This window comes from Micromys minutus (assembly GCF_963924665.1).
Source record: "Micromys minutus genome assembly, chromosome: 24".
Lineage (NCBI taxonomy): Eukaryota > Metazoa > Chordata > Mammalia > Rodentia > Muridae > Micromys > Micromys minutus.
The window spans coordinates 35,217,313-35,240,315 of NC_137959.1; the positions used below are offsets into that span (position 1 = coordinate 35,217,313).

Here is a 23,003-nt window from a genome sequence, read left to right on the forward strand (position 1 = left end):
GAACATGATTGTGGAACGTCTGCCTACTTACAGAAGGATGCCTGCATGAAACTCAATCTACTCAGAACACTTGACTGGCGGATTTGTATTCCTGAAGCACCAACTAAAATAAGAAATGTTAATTTCTAGCAGACTATTATCAGATGATTTTTAAATATCTGCCAAGCAGGAATGTCTGTTCCCATGTGAGGAATTTCCGTAATAAAATCCTGGCACCGGAGCACAAGGCGATAGTTTTATAGAAACAGAGAAAAACAGCAAGCGTTTTCCCGGAGGACAGTTTTAGCTACAATTCACCAACGCTTGCTTCATTATTTCTGTCTTATTTTATGCTTTTGTTTTGAAACATAATGCAGTTTTACCTGGATACACTCCCGGGCAATCAGGAAATAGCTCGGTATGTTGGTTGGCACTGCCAAATACAAGACCTGCGGAAAATCAGAAGGCTTTGCTGCCTGGCCGCTTTTTTCACCCCTAAGGCTGGCAGGGCACAAAACGGGTTAAGGCTTACTGGAGAATAGAGGGGAGGGGAGGGAGCCCCAAGGAGGCCAGGAGCAGCGGGCAGAGCCTCCAGGTCCAGCTTCCATCACCTGAAGCCAGGAGCTCAGAAAGCTGCTGGCCGCTGCTGTGCTTTTTGGAGGAGGAAGGATGCTGGGGCAAATTTCTAAGACCGCTGCGAGGAGTGGGCGTGGCCTCAGCAGCAGTGTGTAAGCTTGTTAGGACAGATGCTGGTTGCTTTTCAGTGAGGAACCAGCATTCAGGGCGGTGGGGGGGCAGGTTGGGGGTGCGGAGGGGGGTTAGAGAGGAGAGAGAGAGAGAGAGAGAGAGAGAGAGAGAGAGAGAGAGAGAGAGAGAGAGAGAGAGAGAGAGAGAGAGAGAGGAGGGAGGGGGGAAGGAGGAGGAGAGAGTGCGCGTGAGAGGAGGGAGGGGGAGGAAAGAGAGCCAGAGAGCTAGATATACTGAAGACCCAGTCAGTGCTGGGCGAAGGACTGAGGAGAACCTGTCTCCAGTGCTCTGAGAGCCACTCGAGATCTTTTGGGGAGCTCAAAAATTATGAATATGGAATCTGTCACTGGAGCTGTTCTCAAGACGTTACTTCTGTTGTCTACTCAAAATTGGAACAGAGTGGAAGCTGGGAATTCATGTAAGTACACAGAAAATGATTTAAAACTTGCAGGGGGGCTCCGCGCAAAACTTTGATTCTGTTGTTTTCACGATTAATCTTTTCAACTGGAATCGCTGCGGGGCTGGGGAAAGCACTACAGGAAAATTGTGCAAATATGACCGGGTTCCTCTTGGTCTGGTCAAAATATGCAAAATGTTATTTGGAATTTTTTTTTTGAAATTTTTACTAGCAGAATCTTACTCTCTTTGAATATTCATCGAGAATACCCAACTTCTAGTAAATCATTAAATTAGCATCTTAATCTGGGACCAGCCCGGGAATGGGAATGTCTTCCGTCTTTAGGTTATTGAATTTCATTGGGATTATTTGTCTACCAGGAAAACAACCCGCAGACTTGATATTCTGCTGCATTAGCTGAGATTTCCGAAGTTTGCGATTTAGCAGTAGCTGGGTACAGCTTTAAAATGGTGCAGGCTAATAGCTGAAACATACTGCAGGCTTCACGGGCAGGCAGAACTGGTGGAGACACAGCTCAGCACTGAAGAGCCCTGTCCTCAAACAGAAGAGCACTCTTGGATGGGCACCCATCCCTACATCCCCCTTAAAGGAAAATGTGCAGGTGATTTCTCCCCTCCCCCACCCGCCTAAGCAGTGTTCTCTGGTGGCTGAATCTTCAACTTCGTGTATTCGTGATTGATTGTCTTGGTGCTGAGTTCATTGATTCAGGGAACATTTGTTACAGTCGCGTTGCTTCATTTAAATAGCACCCAGAATACACTGGCCAACTCTTTTCATCAGCTTGTCCCTGGAGATAGGAAGTTTTAAAAGTTTATATTTGGCTTAAATTCTCAAGGTGGAAGAATTTCCTCTTTTTATGCATGTTAAAAACAGCTAAGCAAACACACAACTTTTTTCTTTCTTTCTCGGATTTTAAAGACAGCTCTAACCTGCTCTACAAGAAAGGGCTCCAAGGACTGTTCAGAAATGGATGGGACTGCCTTATTGGTAGGTTTAGGTTTGGGAGACAAGAAATTGCTAACTCTTCTTGCTATAGTACCTGCTTTGCCTTAACTGTATAGTCCTCATGAGGAAGAAAATAACGGGAACCCACTGTCACGAGCCACGAGCCGGTGTCCATCCACTGGTGATTTTGTGCTTCCGTTTTTAGGAGCATTTGATGTCAGAATTTATCGGCTGCTCCGGAAAGGAGAGAACTTCACTCCCCGGCTAGACTGTTTCCCGTTCAATTTTAAATCGGATGTGTGGGAATCCCATAAAATCAGTAAAATATGCAGTTTCACCCTGTCGAAATCTTCGGGGTTCTACGGGGGATAGCCTTGACAAACGTGGTAGCAAATTAACAAACAATGATACACCAACAACAGACCCAAAACCCAGCCACCCGCTCAGTTGAAGTTCTGTGGCTGAGGTGTAATTCCTCCTGCAGGGGTTGAGCAGAGAGGGAGCACTAGAGGTCACTGTTGCGATAGAAAGCGCGCCGCAGGCTTCTTCCCATGAATTGACCAGAGCTTCACTCCCGGCCTAACCCAGTTTGTCTTTCCTATGCCTTGCCTGCGCATCCTTTTGGGGTCTGTTCATATGAATAATTGGGCTGTGAACTGCTGATGTTTGCTTGCTTGCTCGAAGCGTGAGCAGAGTGTAACCGGAAGATCCCTGTTAAAAGGCTCTCCTTCCTAGCACATCTCAGCCAGGGAAAAAGTGAGCAGCTGAGGTTGGAGGAGAAGCCATGCTCACCTCTGCTTAGCTCTGCCTGGGCCTCCCACGGGTGCAGTTGCAATGCTGGATCTATATCCATCGGGGTTCGATTTCTCTACGAAGTCATTGGATAAGCGCGGAGAGCCTAGAATTGAAGTGAAGAAGAACACTTAAACATTCAACTTGGGATTCTTAGTTAGCAGACCTGTTTTAAGAGTTGGCTTTTCTTCAAGTGTCATCACAAGTCAGTGGCTCCTGAAAATTAAGGTGGCTTTTAGTGATTTCTTATTGACATTTTGACAATGCGGTGTGCAAACTTAGAACAAAAAAAAAAAAAAAAAAATCATTCCCTAATTTCTATATTGTTCCGCACTCTTTACATTTTGGAGGAGTAAGGGTTCACTTGTTGCTGGGTTGGGATAGAAAATGTGCCCCACCATGCTATCAGTTTTGGAAGACGTAGTATGAGTTGATGGACAGGGATGCATGTTAACCTTAGGACTGGTAACTGTCATCAGCCCAAGCATTACCGAAGTTGCCTTTTAAGACTTCCCAAAATTCTTCTGAACCAGACTGTTTATTAATAAGAACTGAATCAATCTCAAATCCCACTAGCAAAGTCAAGGGAAACTGAGTATAAGCAAGAGAAATTTAAAGGCCTGTCTCTTGGGTGAATGGAAACACCTTTCTTCTTTATTTACAACTGACTCACAAGAAGAAAAATCTGTCATTCACTGAGTCGGTCTTTGGGTAACAATAAGAACATTAGCCTAGGGGACTCTATAAACCTGGGATTAGGTGAACTCCAATTTGAATATTAATTGATCTACTTAATCAACTGAGAAATTTGCATTAGAAAGATTTCATGCAAAGACAGCCACCCTCTCTTCTCCCCCCTCACATGTTCCATGAGCGTACATGTATACACACACACACACTTAGGTGTAAGTACAGATTACTAATTCATGTGCCAGCAACACTCTTTGCGACTCTAGTTCATTGTACCTTTGTAGTTAAAAGGAAATATATTGAGTGAGTTGTATTCTTTGTTTCCAGTGTCCCATGTGACATTTCTAAGTTGTAAATGAGCCCTAAGGTTTTAGTCTATATGTCCAGATCAAGATGAGTTTGTTATTATATTGAGTCATCCTTTTCATGCAAACACCGGCGGCAGGCAGGCATCCCTGCTTATGGGCTTGCTGGTTGAGAGGCTGTACTCCTGGCTCTCTCTGGCTTCTTCACTTCCTTCTAAGACAGAGGTACTAGAACAAGGGAGAGGGCGATTTATTTATTCTACACTTGTTCTTAAGAACCCACGAATTCCAAATGCCAAGATAGTTTTGGGAGGCTGCCTCACCACATAAGAAGGATTGGTGTAACTAGTAAGGTTGAGAAGGGTGTTTGCTTTGGTTTCATTCTTACAGATCACATGACAGAAGATGGAAGATACACTGAACCTCTCTCTAAGAATAATTAATGCCCCCCCTCGAAAGAAATAGCTTACTAATGACTGAGTCAGAAGTCAGCTTCTGACTGTGTTCTTTCTTTTCTTGAGTTGAAAACAGGGATATGTCTGATATCTACTCCGAAGGAAGTACCAGGAATATGATAAAATCAGTCATAGAGACAAGTGGCTGCCCTTGTAGATGGCCATTTTTACTGATTGGGGACAACTTGGATATAACTGGGAAGATCCTCAAATTCCTAAAATTCAGAGATGTGGTTCTTTCTGGAAACTTCTTTCTGTTCTCCTCCCTTCCCCAGGTAGTCTGCAGTAAAATAATGAAATAACTACAATGTAATAACAACATACTGATGGGCATGACCTATGACACCTTAAGTCAATGGCTGGCCCTTGGAAGTGCATGCAGGTCAATGGACTCCCTGACTCACTCCTAAGATCATCTGCTGTCATCCCCTTGACGCCTTCTTTCCACTCATCGTGTCTGCTCTAGATCATTTCCGATCCTTTTGCCCATGGTTAGCATAGCTTATAGGCCAACATGGAGGCCACACATGGCATCCACATGATACCTAGTCCTTAATGAAAGCAAGAAATATCACTGTCTCCTAAAATTATCCTGGGAATTCATATCATGTAAAAACAATTAGAGTCAGTCTGTATGTCAGCAGACTTCCCCTACCCCCAATAAAAACAGATCATGGGAACTTCATATGGTCATTGGAAAGAGCTTGTGATATTTATTCAGGGTTTGGCAGAGTATGGCCCATGGGACAAATCTTCCCTCATGCCTGTCTTCGTACGGACTATGAACTAACAGTGGGTTTTGTATCTTTACAAATTTAAGAGGCATCTTTGTGGCACAAAATGGCTCTGAGAAATATGAGTTTTAGTCACCAGTCTCTCTTAATGCAATGGCATGAACAAGATTCGTGTTTATGTATTATTATATGTTGAATTGGATTGGTAAAAATTCTGTTGCAGTTGTCTTTATCCTTGTTTTACAAGTGTCTACACAGTATTCTGTATCATTTATCTGCTCCTTTGTAGAAAAACTCCATTGGCCTCTGATGTATAGTGCATGGTGTAATGAGGAACTATAGATGTGCACAGATTATACTAATTGGTAAAAATCTCACTATATTACGCACATACTGAAGGAGCCGCTCACCGTATTGACAAGTATAACAGGAGATGCTGTTTTCTCTGTTTCTTTCTCCTAGATGACTATAGTTTGAGGAATCTCATTTCTATAACTATGCATTACCGGCATCTTATTAGTAAACTTCCACAGCACTTTTGGTTGCTAAGGGGGCATTTTTAATCTTGAGTAAGCTGATTACTATGCTGTGCTTGATAAATGTGTGAGAAACATCACCCCAGATATTTAGAATGAAAATTCTTCTCTTATTTCACATGGTCATGAGCATAAACTATTCTACTCCATTTGAATCAGAACTTAGATTTGGAATCAAATTTATCACCTGAGGGAAACATTCTTGTTTGCTGATTGTTCTTGCTTTGAAAGTAACTCAGTAGCTTCCTCAAAAAGCTCAAATTGGCAAACTTTCTAGAACAAATTGAAAAATAGATTTTCATTTAAGTACAACCCACTGAGAATTCACAATAATTAAGCAAATGTGTTCTACCTACCCATGCCAGCACAATTAATTTGTATGTAAATATCTCGTCCGTTTGCAATTGTATTTACTTTTGATTTCCAGAAACTAATCATTAGGTTAATTCTATTTATATTACACTATTTACAACAGTCTAAAAAATAAGTTAAAATGTGGTGTATATTATAAAAATATTTTTATATAATAATTTAAAATACATCTATTTGCTAAAGTTTTATTTTTTATACTTAATTTAGTTATTTTTTTCCCTTGAGACAGGTAGTTCAGACTGCCTTTGACCTTGCTGTGTCTGACCTTTAATTCTTTATTCTACAGACTCTGGTTCCAAGCTCTGAAATTATAGGCATGTGCTACTATGCCTGACTCATAACTTGTTTTGTTTCATCTGTTTCTCTGTATGTTTTTAAAGATTTATTTATTTATTTTATGTGAGTATACTGTTGCTGTCTTCAGACACACCAGAAGAGGGCACTGGATTTCATTACAGATGGTTGTGAGCTACCATGTGGTTGCTGGGACTTGAACTCAGGACCTTTGAAAGAGCAGTCAGTGCTCTTAACCTCTGAGCCATCTCTCCAGCCCTGTTTGTATGTTGAGACTGGGAGTTATTATATTATCCTGGATGTATGTAGATCAGGGTGGCCTGAAACTCACAGAGATCCACTTGCCTCTGCCTCCTGAGCTTTAGATTAAAGATGTGTGCTACCACATGTGGCTCAGCTTTGAATAAATTCAGGCTTCTCTTTTCAGGGCCACTTTTTAAGTTAAGGAACTTGTGAAGTTGTCACCTAGGATGATTTTTTTTTTTCTTAAGACAGAGGCAACTGACTCACAGTTATCTATTGGGCATAGATGCTTAGGGACAGTGACCTTGACAGTCCAAAGCTTTGAATGTGGCTTTGCATTAGAATATCAGTCAGGCTTCACAAATGCCCATTTTTCTGTGTGGAATGAAAATCTCTTTTATCTCAGATCAATCAATGCTGGACCTTTAATGTTGTCAACTAATGAATCATTTGACCTTTAAATGGCCAGTTAGCCTCAGATTAGCCAAGAAGCCCTTCACTCTTTGTGTTGTTTGTTTTGAGAGAGCATCTCAGGTAGCCCATGCTGACTTTGAACTCTGGATCCTCCTGCCTCCAAGAGCTGAGATTACAGATATGCACCACTATGCCAGTAATCTGGATTTCTTTTAAAAAACAAACAAACAAACACCCAACCAGCCAACTGACCTAACAAATAAACAAATACCCAACCAGCCAACTGACCTAACAAATAAACAAATACCCAACCAGCCAACTGACCTAACAAATAAACAAACACCCAACCAGCCAACTGACCTAACAAACAACCCACCCAATCCCTTTCTTTCCTCTGTATTGACTGAAAGTTTGCAAGCTGTAAACAGTAGGAAGATAAAGGCAGCTTTGCTGCACAAATCCCAAAGAGTGCATATTCATATTGGTAGCTTATTGTTTCTGTGAAATAATAAAGAATTGCATACTCTGATTCCCCCCCCATTGCTTATACTTATTATTCTCCACTTTTATTTATCCAAACCACTAACTTGTTTGATATGTATCTGGAATTATGGCTGTTTTCTTGTTAATTAGAACAACGGGGAAGGATTGATCCTTACAGGACATGTGGTTCGGATAAAAGTTGTTTTGTGAGTTCACCACATTCTTGAGGTAGAATGTGTTTCTCTCTTGCTGTTTCCCTGACTGCATGAGAAGCTCTTCCAGACAGACACTCTTTGACAAGCACATGCTTTGTGTAAAACATGCTTTGAATTGTGCAGTTGGTTGCTACAGTTGGTTGTATTTTGCTCATTTTAAAGAGAAAATAAAATCTCAGTGGGATGTGATGGCCCACTTGTAATTCTAGCACATGGGCTGATGAGGTAGGAGGTTCATGAGATCCAGTACAGATCTGATTACGTAGTGAGACCCCATTGAAAATATTCAAGGGCTGGGGATTCGTTTCTGTGGCCTAACAGTTGCCTAGCATACGTATGATCCTAGGGTTCTATGCATAGAACTTCCCACCCCTACCACAGAAGTCTAAGAACAGAAGAATGTGCCTTGAAGTAAGAATAATAAGTAGGGCACTTTTGTGATTGCATGAAGACGTCCTTCAAGGAAAACATCCTTAACCATTGAGCAGAATACCTTAAATTCAAGTAAGTTACTCTTGAAATTAAAATGGCCACATAAAGCCTTTGGGATTTCCAAAGAGAGTTTAAAATGTCTTCAGAAATATTAATTTAATTGTAATTTTAGGTTACAATAGATGGCATTTGTAAAATAAAAAAAAATCCATTTTGTGTGTGTGTGTGTGTGTGTGTGTGTGTGTGTGTGTGTTTGAGTGTTGTATCTTTGTGAGTTAACATGCATTACGTATGCACAGGAGTTCTCAGAGGGTAGAAGAGTGTGCTAGATCCTCCGAAACTGTAGTTATAGGCATCTGTGAGCTGCCATGAAGGCTCTGAGAACTGAACCCACCCACATCCTCTGCAAGAGCAGCATGTACTATTAACCTCTGAGATAGTCCTTCATCTCCAGGTCTTACAGAGCATTTCTAAATGAGAGTGGAGTCAGATAGCTTGGGTAACATTGGATCATGTTAATTTGGGAGAAGTAGGAGGCAACCTGGATGTCAGATTTCGGCATTCAACCTCCTCAGTGAGCTCTGAGGCTGGGTTTCAATAGAATGTGTTCATAGGTCTGTTACTTCCATAACTGGTCCTTTTTGTTTTTAACTGTATAGTTTTGGGTTCCCAAACATGCCAACAAGTTGGTCCAAGGGTCTGAAGTTGATAAAGACCAAAATCTGCAATTATAAAGTGACAAAGGTACTTTTGTTCTCAATCAGCTTTCAAAAGATAGAAATTTTTGTCGATTTTTTTTTTTTACAAAGATATTTACATACAGGGTACCTGAAACTTCAGGTCAAGGAATAGAGTGTGTGACCAACTTGCATCATGTGGTATTTGGAAAGAGAGTGTGTGTTGGGCTTTTTGCCCCTTTCTAGTAGATTTTTTTTCTGTCATGGTACATGGGAAAACAGTACTTTGACAATGAAATCGGAGACATCTCATAACAGGATGTAAAAATGAGCCTGTTTATGTTACAATTAATGAGTCATTCCAATGTAATAATTGGAAAAGTGAGTGAAGCCTGCAAACATTTGACATTTTAAGTAGTTCAGAATTAGTAACTATAAAATTTTTTAATGCAGAATTATTTAATGGAGCAGTGATGGGATTTATCTAGAAGGTTTTTAAATCATAAAAGGAAAATGTCATATTATATATCATATCTATAGCTCTAATTACTTTTTTGTTTGTAAATTAAGTTTCTCTCATTAGTGGCTGTCTAGAGTAAGACACTAAGTGTTTCTAAAGACACAAAACATATGCTCGATTCCATGACCTCCTCCCTCCCGGGCTGTTTTGGTGTTTTAAAATGGAATTATTGGTTGATACTAGTCTAAAAGTAATGCAAATATATAAATTCACTATATCTCCCAAAGCACATTTATTGTATAATTGCCAGACAAACTTGGTATTTTATTACTTGACATAGCAGTTTTAACCTACAGAGACTGCTTTTGAATGTCCTCAGAGTAACTATACTGATAACTCTTAAGAACTGGTCATGATCTAGGAGTTGGTAGGTTGCTGGATGAACTTGAGCAGACATATGAGTCTTTTGGCTCATGGTAGAGGTCCTCAGAGCTTACTGTTAGTATAAACCCAATACCTATCAGACCAATAGAGGGAATCTTAGAGAAGTCAAGAAAACTAAATTTCTAGGCTAATAGCTTTGATTTAAAAGATTGATTATTAATACACATACATACACACACACATATACACCATACACCCCCGTCCACACAGACACACAGACATATACACAGGTATATGTTTGTATATAATACACACACACATGCATATGGCCCTTAAGACTTGTCATTTAAAATCTGTTTATTATCAGGAGACAGGGAAAAAGGAAGGCATTATTTTGGAAAAAGTCTTTAAAAGGACTTGAGTTGCTGAGATAAAGTGTGTGTGTGTGTGTGTGTGTGTGTGTGTGTGTGTGTGTGTGTGTGTGTGTGTGTGTTGCAAGGCATTTTGGCTGGTGTTGCCCTGCTAATTAAGGTTGAAGTCTACCATTGTCCAAATAACCTCCTGGGCTTGGCATAAAATAACAGCCTCCCTTTACCAGTAGGGCTTCTCCTTCTCTTGTCTGGAAAGTTCAAAAACCTTTACTACACCTTTCTACCTGTAGAATATCACATAGCCTTAGATTATAGGTTCAACTTCCTTTCTCCTCATATGAACCCATTCAACCAGCACCCGAGATTTCTTGAATGCCTCTCCATGCAAATGAGGCTTCTCAGTACCTTAAGTCTTCAGTCAATGACATTTGCCCACCCTGGATATTCCAACCTTTTAACCCCAAACTATATAACCCTTGAATCAAGCTGATCTGTAAAGTTGATCTGTCCCCGCAAAGCTGGTCCCTGTGTGTCATCATTACCTTCCATACTCAGGACTTCTGAACCTCATCTGCATCCTACCCCATGCCACCTGCCATTTCTGCATCTTTTGCCCTCATGGATAGATATTTGCTAATGATCCATGAGGGTAGGCAGGGTCCCAAGGTGGGGTTAAGGATGGGGATTTGAGGACATTACCCATAGTGGGTAGATTTTGAATTAGGTAGTGTTAGGACATAGAAAGTTGTGTTTCACTTGCTGTTTGTGTCGCAGTCGTTTCCAGAATGAGTTAAAACAGTGTGTGGACTGTTTTACCCCAGTGTGAACACTGCCCAACATGTATGTGTATTAAAACATAATATGTTACCCTATGAATATGTACAATTTTCTTGTAAAGAAACCCATCACAACTGTCCTGGTTAGCTGAGGCTATCAACTTGGCACAGCCTAGAATCACCTCAAAAGAATTTTAATTGAGTAATTGTCATCACCAGGCTGGTCTGTGGGCATGACTGTGAGAGGTTGTCTAGATTATTGTTTGGTGAAGTGCCCACTATGGGTGGCACCATTCCATATGTAAGGTCTTATGCTGATTAAGAAAGCACAAGCTTGATCAAGGCAACAAAGGTGTCCCATGGTTTCTGCCTGCCCACTCTCCTTTGAGTTCTTGCCCTGAGTTCCCTAGGTGATGGTGTGGGATCTGGAAGTATAAGCCAAATAAACCCTTTCCTCCCCAAGGTTGGTTGAAGTCAGAGTGGTGTATCACAGCAACAGAAAGGAAACCAGAACAACCCAGCTCCTAACAGCCAACCAAAGAACTGTGTAGGATTAAAATGTAACAAAATAAGTTAGGCATGGTGGTGTACTTTGGGGCTGAGGCAGGAGAACTGCAAGTTTGAGGTCAGCCTGGACTATATAGTGAGTTCAAAGTTCAAGGTCAACTTAAGAAATATGATGGAGCACACAAGAGAGAGACACACACACAGAGATAGAGAGAGACAAAGAAACAGAGAGAAAGTTAGTTGGGACAGGGTGTTAGTTGTGGAAGTCTAGGATAAATTGGGAGTGGGTAGTTGGAGTAGATATGTTGAAAGAATCACTTTGTATACATGTATAAAATTCTCTGAGAAGAAATAATAATACTATATTAAAAGACACTAAAACATAATAAAGCATTAACAATGTGTCTTTTGAGATCCTGTTCAAATTTTCCCTAAATATAGACAACTGTATTCCTCTTTTGATACTTCAGAGTCATTATTTTGTAAAATGTGGCATGATTACTCTAATATTTGACTCAGTTTCCCATTCTTTCCTAAATTCTAGCTGCCAACATGACATAGAGGGTGGAACACGGGGCAGGAGAGATTGTGGCTTTACAGCCACTGGGCAAATTGGAAGAGTGGAGCTCGCAAAGGTTGTGTGGTAGAATGATGCTTGCACCCAGAGCAGGATATCACAAATGAAGTTTAACATCGTTTGATTTTTATATCTCTCAATTTGAGCTGATTTTGCACAGAAAGAGCCTTTCTCTCTCTCTCTCCTCTCTCTCTCTCCAAGGCAGAAAACTGCACGGATGCTCACGGATCCCCATAGTTAAGGATTTATAATACATATTTACATTTGCCATGTTTTAGATGTTTAGGACTTAATTAAAAGAACATTGCTAAAATAAAAGCAATTCTGTCTAAATTGGTGGCGAGGGAATTTTGTGCGAGGTTATAAAGCTGCTCAATTAGGTGCCTTTGCGGCACAGCGCGTATGATTCCAGGCTTGTGTGAACTGTTGTGCTCTGGAGTGTAGACTGTCTCATCACCCGGTTAAGAAAACTTGACATGTCTAAAGTGTGGTGATTGCCACAGCTTGAGTATCATGAGATGTCCAGCCTTTCCTTTAATGCCCACCCCACACCCCAAATACAGAAAATTCAGGAAAAGTGGTTTTTCAAAGGCAAAGAGAAAATGTTGAGGATGACACATAGTTTTGTAAACTCACAACGTTCTTTATCACAAGTTGTAACAAGAAAACATAAACTGTTTCCTAATCAAATCTATTGAAGATCTGGGAAGCAAGAGGGAGGGGTCATACAAATGGGATGTAGGGTATTTCGGTACTAAAGGTAAAATTATACCCACAATAATTCGCTGTTTAATGTGTAAAACAGATTAAATTCTTTTATTTATTTTTTTATTTTAAACTGGTCCCTCCTTGTGAAATGACCGTATTCATTTTGGGAAGAAGGCCTTGTTATGTGTTTGCCCATGGAATGGCTTTTTCTGAGATGGATGTGTGTAATTGCAACATAAACTAGATTAGTGAGGAGACAATGTGTGTACTGTCATTAATCACTAGGACATCCCGGAGAGAAGATGGCAGGAAGTTCTCTGTTCCTCTGAGTTAGCAAAATTGAGCCTCCCGTGATCATGTTCCACTTACATTTCCCTGGATGTAAGGACGATCAGGCTATGACATCTGTCACGTTTAGCAATTGCCAGGACCGACTTGGCTGATCTGGTTGGTGTGGCATCTGTCCCCTCTTCCTTCCTCACCTGAACCCCAGCATCCCCGTCCATTCATTCCTTATTAGGTGGTGTTTTAAAATGCTACACATCACTGTCTTTGTAAGTAAGTCTGACAACATAGTCCACGTATTTATTTGATGGCAAGGCTTTTGGTTTTGGAGAAGAACAAAGAGAGATCTTTGGCAATCTTTCATTGTAGTGAGAGTGTTTCCATGTTTTAGCCCAAAGTTGCCTGCCCTGAGGACTGCGGGCTGCACCTGATCCTCTTGTATTCCTGCCCTGTCTCTGTTTACTGCATTTTCTCCACCAAAATCCTGCTGTTAGCATGAATCCACCACCCTCCCTCATTGAATCTTCACTGTTGTCTTTACTTCGGTAATCCCCCTAACCCGCTCCAAATACTTCTGCAATACTTTGGAAAATTCTCCTAAATGTTATCTTATTGAGGAAGGAACACATATGCTGAAGCATGAGTGTGGAGGTCAGAGGACGATTTTGTAGGGTTGGTTCTCTTTTCCTGCTTTTATGTAAGTTCTTGAGTGTGCAGGCTTGGAGGTGACGTGCCTTTACCAGATGAGCCATATTATTTTGGGGTGTGTGTGTGTGTATGTGTGTGTGTGTGTGCATTTGTGAATATGTGTGTATACATCTATATCTGTGAATGTATATGTGAATGTGTGTGTGTGTGTGTGTGTGTGTGTGTGTGTGTGGTGTATTGGTACGTGTTTTGCAAGTGTGCAATGTGCTATTATGTTTGCCTGTGGAAATTGATCTAGGGTCTCACCCTCCATTGTTCTTCTAATATACTCATTGAGGAAGGGTCTCTGAACCAACTTCAGAGACCCCTGTTAATATCAGTCTCACTATCTAGGTTGCTCTGGTGATCTTGTGTCCACCATCTGAGCCTGGAATTGGAGGTGGGCTGCCATGCTCACCTGACATTTACATTGGTTTCTGGGTATATGAATGTCAACCCTAGGCTTGGGTGCCAAGAAGTTAACCACTGAGCTTTCTCCCCAGCCCTGGAAATCTGTTTAGAGCAAATTTCCCTCCATTCCTCTGTGGGGTCTTACTTGAGCAAACTGCCAGAGCTGTCAATGTTCCTTGGCAGAAATCCCCTCTCTTGAGTGCTTGTATGACCAGAGCAAGGCAGCTGGTATTGAAAAAAAAAAAGTCTCACTTACAAAACTGGAAAATCTGTGAAAAGGTGAAGGTATTACATATTCGGAGAAATATCGGAGATATTTGTAAACACAACATCTAGGGTAGTTCCTGCCCTGAAGAGGGTCCTCAGTCAATGGGAGAGAAAGTCAATGCACGGCTTATATTTTCTTTTCTAGTTGAAGCATCGGCGTCATAGGAGCTAGGCAGGTAAACCAGAAGGACATCTGTTATTTGAGTGATTAAGACAGCCATTCATATTTGGTGGATCCTCCCCCGCCTTTTTTTTTTTTTTTTTTTTTTTTTTTTTTTGCTTGCTAATCCTTTACAAATTTGCCATTCTGTCTGTTTGCCTGTCTGTTTTATACTCATTTGCATACATCCCAAGCTGTCAGCACTGTTAAGTGGCTGACCTACTGTTCTCTCTCTTCCTTTCCTTCCTCTGTATCCTTTTTTTAAAAAGTAAAGCAACTGTAGTTTCATAGGCTACTGGATCAAATCATTTTGATTAAGACCCTCAGAGGACAGGTCAAAATACACATGCGTACACATACACACACACACATGCATACACATATGCATGTGTAATACACACACACACACCACGAGCATACACTGACTGAATAGCTGCTGTCTTCTTTGGGGTCATTTTGGCTCTGTGCTCCTGGGTTACCCCTCTCCCCATCCCCCACGACATACATACACCCAGAGACGGCCTGTAATCTGGAAGCGGTACAAAAGAGACCTTCTGTTCTCCAAGAAGACATTGCCAGCTTCTCTACCCACCCTAAATTCAATTCCTGCTTATAAACATTTAATTTTGCCTTTATTTTAATTTTATTTTTTTTCTATTTGTTTATTTATTTTTAAGACAGGGACTCTCAGTGTATGTACCTGGCTGGCCTGGTACTTACGATGTAGTCCAGGGTGACCTACAATTCACAGCCGTCCTCTCCTATTAGCATCTCCTGAGTGTCAAGATTCTAGTCACATGACGACACTCCCTCTTCTATTCTATGTTTTCTGGTTTGAAAACTTTCTCACATATAGAGAGTAAACAAACATACAAGTAAAAGCAGTCATCCAAACCCAAAAGACTTTGACCTCCATTTCTACTGTTTCTTTTCCTCACTGACTTTGCCCAGAATCAGCCAGTTACACCCTGGTCTTATTCTGCAAGTACACATGATGTTTCTTCTCATTGCCTGGAGCAAGTTTCGCCCGCATTGGTGGATTCTTAACTTTCAATTTCCTCTTTTAATTGCACACATGCTCAATTTTAAAACAATGCTTTTCTTATAAAACCCTATCACATCTTTTCGGATTCCTTTCATGTTTCTTCACTCACGTGGTACACAGTTGTGATTTTTTTTTTTATTGCCAGTTTTGTATAGTTCACAGCTTTCCACAAATGTTGACATGTGCTGTCATTAACAATGACAGATACTCCGCTTGTGTTGGGCTTTGTGGACTCCAAGGGGTTGAAGTGTGGGCTCCTCTTTTCATTCACTTCTCCTGTAGGCCTGTGAGGCAGACGATGACTCCTTTACAAAGTAGGAAACGGGCTTAGAATGCTGCCCTCCTTCTACCAAAGACAGAAGAGTAACAGAGCTGATGTTCAGCTCCAATTCACTGACTTCACACATCCTCTTCTCCAGAAACCTTTCAAGTACCTATTCTGAGAGTTACAGCGCACCTGTGCCCTTTATCGGGGTTTTTAGGCATGGCATGTTCCCATCTTAAATATGTATCTTAGGGGCTGCAAAGACGGCTCAGCAGTGAAGAGAATCTGTTCCACTTCTATGGTTTGGTTCCTGGCACCCATATTGGGTGGATCACAAAAGCCTCTGCCTTCTGCTGGCCTCTTCAGGCACCTACACTCATGTGCTCATACTCCTCCTCCAACATATAGGTCCTGCCTTCTTCCCAGAAGCTGTTGTTTACCAGCCCCAGAGGACAAAGGAAGCGCCTGAGTAGGACCGAAATGACAGACTTCCAGGATCAGCTCCAGAGAGGCAACTCTACTTTGTTTTGGGTGAATAGTTTTTGGAAATGGTGTAGGGATGTCCAGGATGGGTGAGTATCTTTGGCTAGAGCTTAGGGTACCAAAGAATGCCTCATTTGCGTGGAAAGTTATTACAGGAATTCTAGGTGCTTGCTGGACAGGTTCTTATCATGGGGAGAAAGAAAGCTGAACCTGTAATCTCACCATCTCCGACATTCTGTAGGCAGAGGATAAGGGGTCAGGTGCCCCAGATCAGGCAGAAAAGAGGAAGCCCTGCTAAGAAAGGGGAGTCCTTCATCTTGCACTGAGCTCAAGAGAGCTGTCTAGACATAGAGAAATGCTATGTTTAAGTGTACATGCCTGAGACACACACACAGGTGTATACACAGAAACATACAAGCACAAACACAAACAAACAAAATAAATCTTAGAAGTTCGAATCTTAAATTGATGCACAATAACTATAGATGTTTCTGGAGCATGACATTTCATGCACATATGTAATGCATAAGATAATCCTATAGAAGATCGCCTGCAATATGAACCATTTCTTTGTATTATGAAGTTAGAAAAATGTTCACCACTAGCTATTTCGAAATATTAAATAGGTTGCTATCAGTTCCAATTATGTTCTTGGGATTATTAGTTATTGTTTTCTCATCGATTTAACAAAATGCAGCTTTAGGAAGGTTACAGTTTGGCTTGTTAGCTATCGACCAAGTCAGGCATCATGGTAAGGTTCATGGTGACAGGGACAGTTAGTAGAACCTCTCATGTCTTTCTGGCCAGGAAGCACAGAGCTAGATTTAAACTGGAAGTGGGGTATACCTTTACGGGTGAACTGTGTCTTCTGGCTTGCTCACAGTCCTAAGGCTTCCACAGCCTCAAACGGTATCCTATTCATATACACGAGCCCAAAACAATTTCCCTACCGGGCTCCTCCAGCCAGCACAGTTCTCATGTCCTCTGCCCTCTCAGGGGATAGTAACTCTGATAAAGACCAGTGCACAAGGGAGTGGGGTTCTGGCATTCGTCCTTCTGTAGTGCAAGAAACTGTAAGGTGATCCTTCTGTTTCTTTTCAAATATTCTGTCACTCGTGTGTTAAGGGCAAACTCAATGGTTAGAGTGAAACACAGGCAAGGGTAAAACTCATCCCTTCCAAAATTTTTTGCAGAAGCATCTTGCTTCCTGGTACTCAAGAGCCATACATCCCCTCCCTACTCTTTCTAATCAACACCTCCTAGAGCAGGATGTATGAGGCTAAAACTTCCCAAGGCAGAAAGGAAAACCAGCCTCTCTCTGCAGCTGTGCAGTGCCTGGCTGAGTGCTCTCCGCTGGCTTCATTTCTTTCTTCCATCAAAGCCTCTCTCCTCCCTGCCGTGCAGAGGAACACTCCTTACGGCTGCTCTGTGCCTCTTCTAGGTCTGCCCCGACAAACTAGAACAGCTTGAGTGCCTAAAGCAATAGGAGTTCATGTTTTCTACACGCCTGAAGTCTGGAAGTCCAAGGTCAGGGGGGTCAGGTTTGGTTTATGGTGAATCTTTTTTTTTTTTTTTTTTTCTGACTTGTGACTTTTACCTTTTCCCCATGACCTCAAGAACATGGTAGTGTGAGTGAGTGCATGGATGCTTATATGGGTGTGAACATATGTGGATAAATATGTGTGTGTGTATGAGAGAGAGAAGGAGAGAGAGAGAGAGACAGACAGAGAGAGAGAGAGAGAGAGAGAGAGAGAGAGAGAGAGAGAGAGAGAGAGAGAGAGAGAGAGATCTATCTTGAATATTTTCCTGCTCTTAACTTATCTGGACATTATTCCTGTTGGATAAGGGTCCTGTCCCCCATCACTTAACTATAATTACCTCTTACCATAATACCTTTCTAAACAGTGACACATCAGAGATATGGTTTTCCACAGACAACTTCTGGGTGTATATAATTCAGTCCATAATATAGGTCGAGCTTTGCAACTGTCTACATAAAGTAACTCTTGATCTGAAGAGAGATTTCTTAGGTTCAACAGCACACATTTATCTTTACACACTGAAGCTTGAAATATGAACAAAGCTATTCTCCATTTGGATAGATCCGTCTTCAGTGCCATTGCTGAAATCACTCCAAGCACGTCCATCTGTTGACTGGCCTTCGCAGGTTCACCACTGCCCTGTTCTTTTGATCTGTGCTCTCTAGCTGCCTCTACCCATGAATTCTTGGCACACATAAGAAGTGTGTACCTTAATGATTAAAAAAAAAAAATCCTTGCCACAAATTCACAAGAGTTCCGTATCTTTGAAGAAAATCATTCTCATATTTCCAACACTTTCCAACATTCTCAGATATTCATAGGACGGCAGTTTATTGCCCTTAGTTAAAAATCACCTCACTATTCACCATTATTCCCTTAGCTGTTCCCTCAAGTATTATTTTTATCCCCTTTGGATTGGATACATCCCTCTTTATGCTTCTGAGCTCTAGTTGGGTAATTTGCTGTGAATGTTCTGTGTATGGCGCCCCCTACCGGACAAAGCGGATCGCACGATTTGTTTTCCCAGGTCCTGTTCCCTGAACCACACAGTCCAGCTTTCTCTCCTTCTTAGGATCTCTCCACGTCTATCCACGGGCAAACAAAACCACCATCTTAATAACTTCAGGTTCTCATTTATATTTTATTTATTGTTTGATAACATTGTACAATGTACTCCAATCATACCCATTTCCTTTTCCAACACCTTGCAGATCCACCATTTTCTTCCCCACTCACCCAACTTTGAGGCTTTTAAAAGATTATTATTACTTAAACTCATTTCTGTTCAATTTCATGCTTCCCATACTCTTGAATGCATGGCCTCTGAGTGGAGCACGGTGGACCTACTTGAAGCTACACCCTTAAAGAAAACACACTTTACCCTTTCCAGCAACTATCAACTGCCGATAGCCTCTCCTCTAGGAGTGGACCGTTGTTCCCACCTCCCTGGCTCCATGCTGGGGTTCCGTCCGGTTTGAGCTTGCGCGGGTCTTGTGCATCCACTGTCGCGCTGTCTGCGGGTTCATATGTGCAATTCCCCCGCTATGTCAGGAAAACACCGGTTCCTTGTCATTGAACACATCTGGCTCCGAAAACCTCCGTGTCCCTTCTGAAATGATCCTTGAGCCGTTGGCAGGAGAAGTGTGATATGAATGTCTCATTTAGGGGTTGTCTTAAGTCTCTTGTTCTCGGCACCTTGACCGGTTGTGGGCCTTTGTAATTAATTTAAAACCTGTCTAGGTTTAAGTTTGTCAAATGCCTTCTGAGTGGTGGCGGGAGCCAGGACAGCTGTTCGCCATATATTATTTCTCCGCATGTAAACACAGCAGCTGTTCCTACTCAGTCTTTCCTCCTCTGTGTGTTCCCCCCCCTTTCCTGTCAGTTTCCCGTAGGGCTAAATAGTCTTTATATTTGTATTTTTTAAGGGGAGGGGGCCGTTAGTAACTCAACAGCTGTGTGTGCGCTCTCCTCAGACATTTCTTCTGTTTTGAACCAGTGGGTCGTTCATTGATTTTTTTTTTAATAGTCCCACTAGTCTATCAGTGTCATCTTCTGGGAGTTTGCAGCCCTCTTAAGACTCCTGTAAATTCTCTAATATCGCAATATCTCAGGCCATTCACAAATGCCAGTGTCATGAACTGTTAGGTGTCACGAAGTCTGGTAAAAATCCAGGCTCCACCCCGCCCCACCCCACCCCCTTCAGAAGAAGAGATTTAAAGTTACAGATAGCTCCTCCTATCCTCCCCATCTCCGCTCAAGAATTTATAACCCGTGGAGATGAAGTTTTTTTGTGTTTTCCCCAGGACGGTCTGTTCCAGCGTGAATCAGTGGTGGTGGGGAGAGACTGTCACGTTTGACAGATCTCAGAAGCACATCTGTCACCCTCCAGGAATCCCCCTTACTCATCAATTGGTCCTGTCAGTTCCGCGTACAGGCATCTCCCCAGCCCTCAGCGGTGTCAGCAATCTTCCCTACATGTGTCCTCCTCAGAACTCCTGCTGGTGGCCTCAGGTGGGCTGTTCCAGATGCAGGTTCCCTACTGTCGCTCTCTGTGGAGTGTCTTCTCCAGGTGGCACGAGTCACGTTCTGGTGAAGAATCTCTGAACAGCGGCATCCCTCTGCCTCTGGTACTGATGCTGAGTTTCCTCCTGCGGTTTAGTTTTCTTTCTTTAGAAAGGACATGCATTTCTTTTCATCTTTCAGAGAGAAAAAGCTCAGTCTTTCAAGAAAACGGTGCCCAGTGCTTTCTGCTTCCCTGTTTGTCAGGGGTGGGGGTGGGGGGGGGATGGACACATTTAATGGACACCAGTGTGAGGAAAGAAGAACTTCTCTTTTATGATTTCTGAATGGATTCTGTTTAAGAAGGGCTCCTGGAAATCTGGTCTATTTGTGTAACATCTAATAAGCTGGTGTTTCTTGTTAATTCTAACCATCCCCTTATTTAAAAGAAAAATATTACAGATCCCTTAAGCATCCCATGCCTCCCATTTTCTTTGACTGTTGAACTCTGTACTTCTATCCTGGCTTTCTTTATGGATGTGGCTGAGGCTTACTACATAAGCAGTATGCCAGAGCTTAAAAATATGTGCTCTTTCCGATGGAACAATGAGATTATCACTTTAATATTTTCTTTGACACTATCTCTTGCCTGTTCTATCTCTCACATATGTACTGTGACATATGCAGGAAAAGTTAAGGAGAAGTGATCCTACAGGGAATTAATTGATTCACTGTAAAGTTAACTTTCAGTGGATTCCTGCAACCCCGTAGTTAAGGCATTTCTCTGTGAAGCCTCCTTTTATAGTTTTGTAGCTATTTGTCTACAGCTCATGAGTTGAAAATAAATGTATTTAACCACACAGTTCTTATGCTAAGTCAAATACCAAGGGAGGATTTTTAGTAACTGGCTAATCCTACAGTGGTAGATACTGTTTGAGGTGAGGCTCCACCACCCAGGTTGCTGTAAGTTTCAGTGCTTACATGGTCTTCCAGTCCCAGCCTTCTGGGTGTTATGTCCTGTATGTTACACGCAGAGTCTCTCCCTCTCCCTCCCTCTCTCTCTCTCTCTCTCTCTCTCTCTCTCTCTCTCTCTCTCTGAGACTTGTTGTCTTAGTCAGTTGTCCTGCACAAAATATCATGACTAAGAAGCAAGTTGGGGAGGAAAGGGTTTATTCAGCTTACACTTCCATATTGCTGTTCATCACCAGAGGAAGTCAGGACTGGAACTCAAGCAGGTCAGGAAGCAGGAGCTGATGCAGAGGCCATGGAGGGATGTTGCTTACTGGCTTGCTTCCCCTGGCTTTCTCAGCTTGCTTTCTTATAGAACTCAGGTCTGCCAGCCCAAGGATGGCACCACCTACAATGGAGCATTCTCCCTTGATCACTAGTTGAGAAAATGCCTTACAGCTGGATCTCATGGAGGCATTTCCTCAACTGAGGCTCCTTTCTCTGTGATAACTCCAGCTTGTGTCAAGTTGACACAAAAACGAGCCAGTACAGTTGTGTTCAGCTTTTTGCTTTTCATTCTATAGTCATTTCCCAAACCATCCATCCTTCAAAAAACAAGATCCAAAGGCAGTAAATTTTTGTCTGTCTGCTACTATAAGGCTCTCCTTTTTTTTTTCAGTTATATTCCAGTGTGATTTACAGAAACAAGTACTGTCTGAGTGGTTTTGGAGAGTGGCTCTGGGATAGGTAAAAGGGGCCATCCATCCATCCATCCATCCATCCATGCACCCATCCATCCATTCATCCATCCATCCATCCATCCATCCATCCATCCATCCATCCATCCATGCACCTATCCATCATCCATCCATCCATCCATTTATCCATCCATCCACCAACCTACCTACCTATCCATCTGTCCATTCACCCACCCACCCATCCATCCACCCACCCACCCATTCATTCACCCACCCACTCACCCATCCATTCATACACCTACCCACAGACCCACCCATTCATACATCTACCCATTTATCTACCTATTCATCCATCCATCCACCCACCCATCCATTCATCCATTCATACACCTACCCATTAATCCATTCATCCTCCCACCCACCCACTCAACCGCTAAAAATAACTATGTATAAGTTTGTTATTCCAATCAAGTAACAGTGTAAACCAGAAAAACCATTCCCATCTCTGATATGCACAGACTGAAAATCAAATGGAGAGGATATAAAGACATGTCTTAAGGAAATGGTGCCAAAATAAAGACTGGTACCCACTGCATAGTAATGTGCATGGTGTGAATGCTGTCCACATTTTATGTGTGACCTGTGCGTTCCTTCTAATTCCTTTTGAAATTAAAAGCTTACTGGTAACATCACTGGAGTAGATTTAGGTGACATTTTTATATTTTCCTCTGACTCTGGATGGTGGGAAAAATTATCCTTAGGAATTACTTCTATTGACTGTGTTCCATGTTAAATGAACCCTGTAACTGCACACTTTTAAATTCTGTTTTTTTATAAAATCCTTTTACATTTGGCATGGAGGATCCAGAGAATTATAGCTAAGATTGAAAAAAATACTAATGAACTATGTTATACCAGTTCTTAGTGATTTTTTTTTTTTTTTTTTTGGATTCCCTAGGTGTATTTACTTTCATACAATTTATTCTTCTCAGGCTAAGGCTATTGTTCCTTCAGTTTATTAAAGTGTCCTTTCCTCTTGTCATTTCTGGGGCTCCCTGGGTTTCCTCTTCCTGCTTATGGTATTCACTTACTCATTTAACAAATACTTAGCAAGCCTCCCACAGCATGGTGTCCGTTATTCCTTGTGTCTTCAGCATGGGTAAGTTGATCACAATCCAAAGGAGAATTTCAACTCTCAGA

General features: G+C 41.8%; 1 protein-coding gene across 5 annotated transcripts in view; it reads left to right on the forward strand.

Moving 5' to 3' along the window:
• Positions 1-1,053: 1,053 nt before the first annotated feature.
• The window catches only part of CNTNAP4 (contactin associated protein family member 4), a gene marked incomplete at both ends in the record, with an annotated part of 284,081 nt that continues 262,131 nt past the window's right edge, over positions 1,054-23,003 (forward strand). For 3 of the 5 annotated variants that reach the window (XM_080936900.1, XM_080936904.1, XM_080936903.1), the window contains one exon: positions 1,054-1,144. In XM_080936900.1, the coding sequence (XP_080793026.1) occupies positions 1,054-1,144 (91 nt within the window). The remainder of the gene's footprint in view (positions 1,145-23,003) is intronic. The other 2 variants (XM_080936902.1, XM_080936901.1) reach the window with 1 other exon arrangement.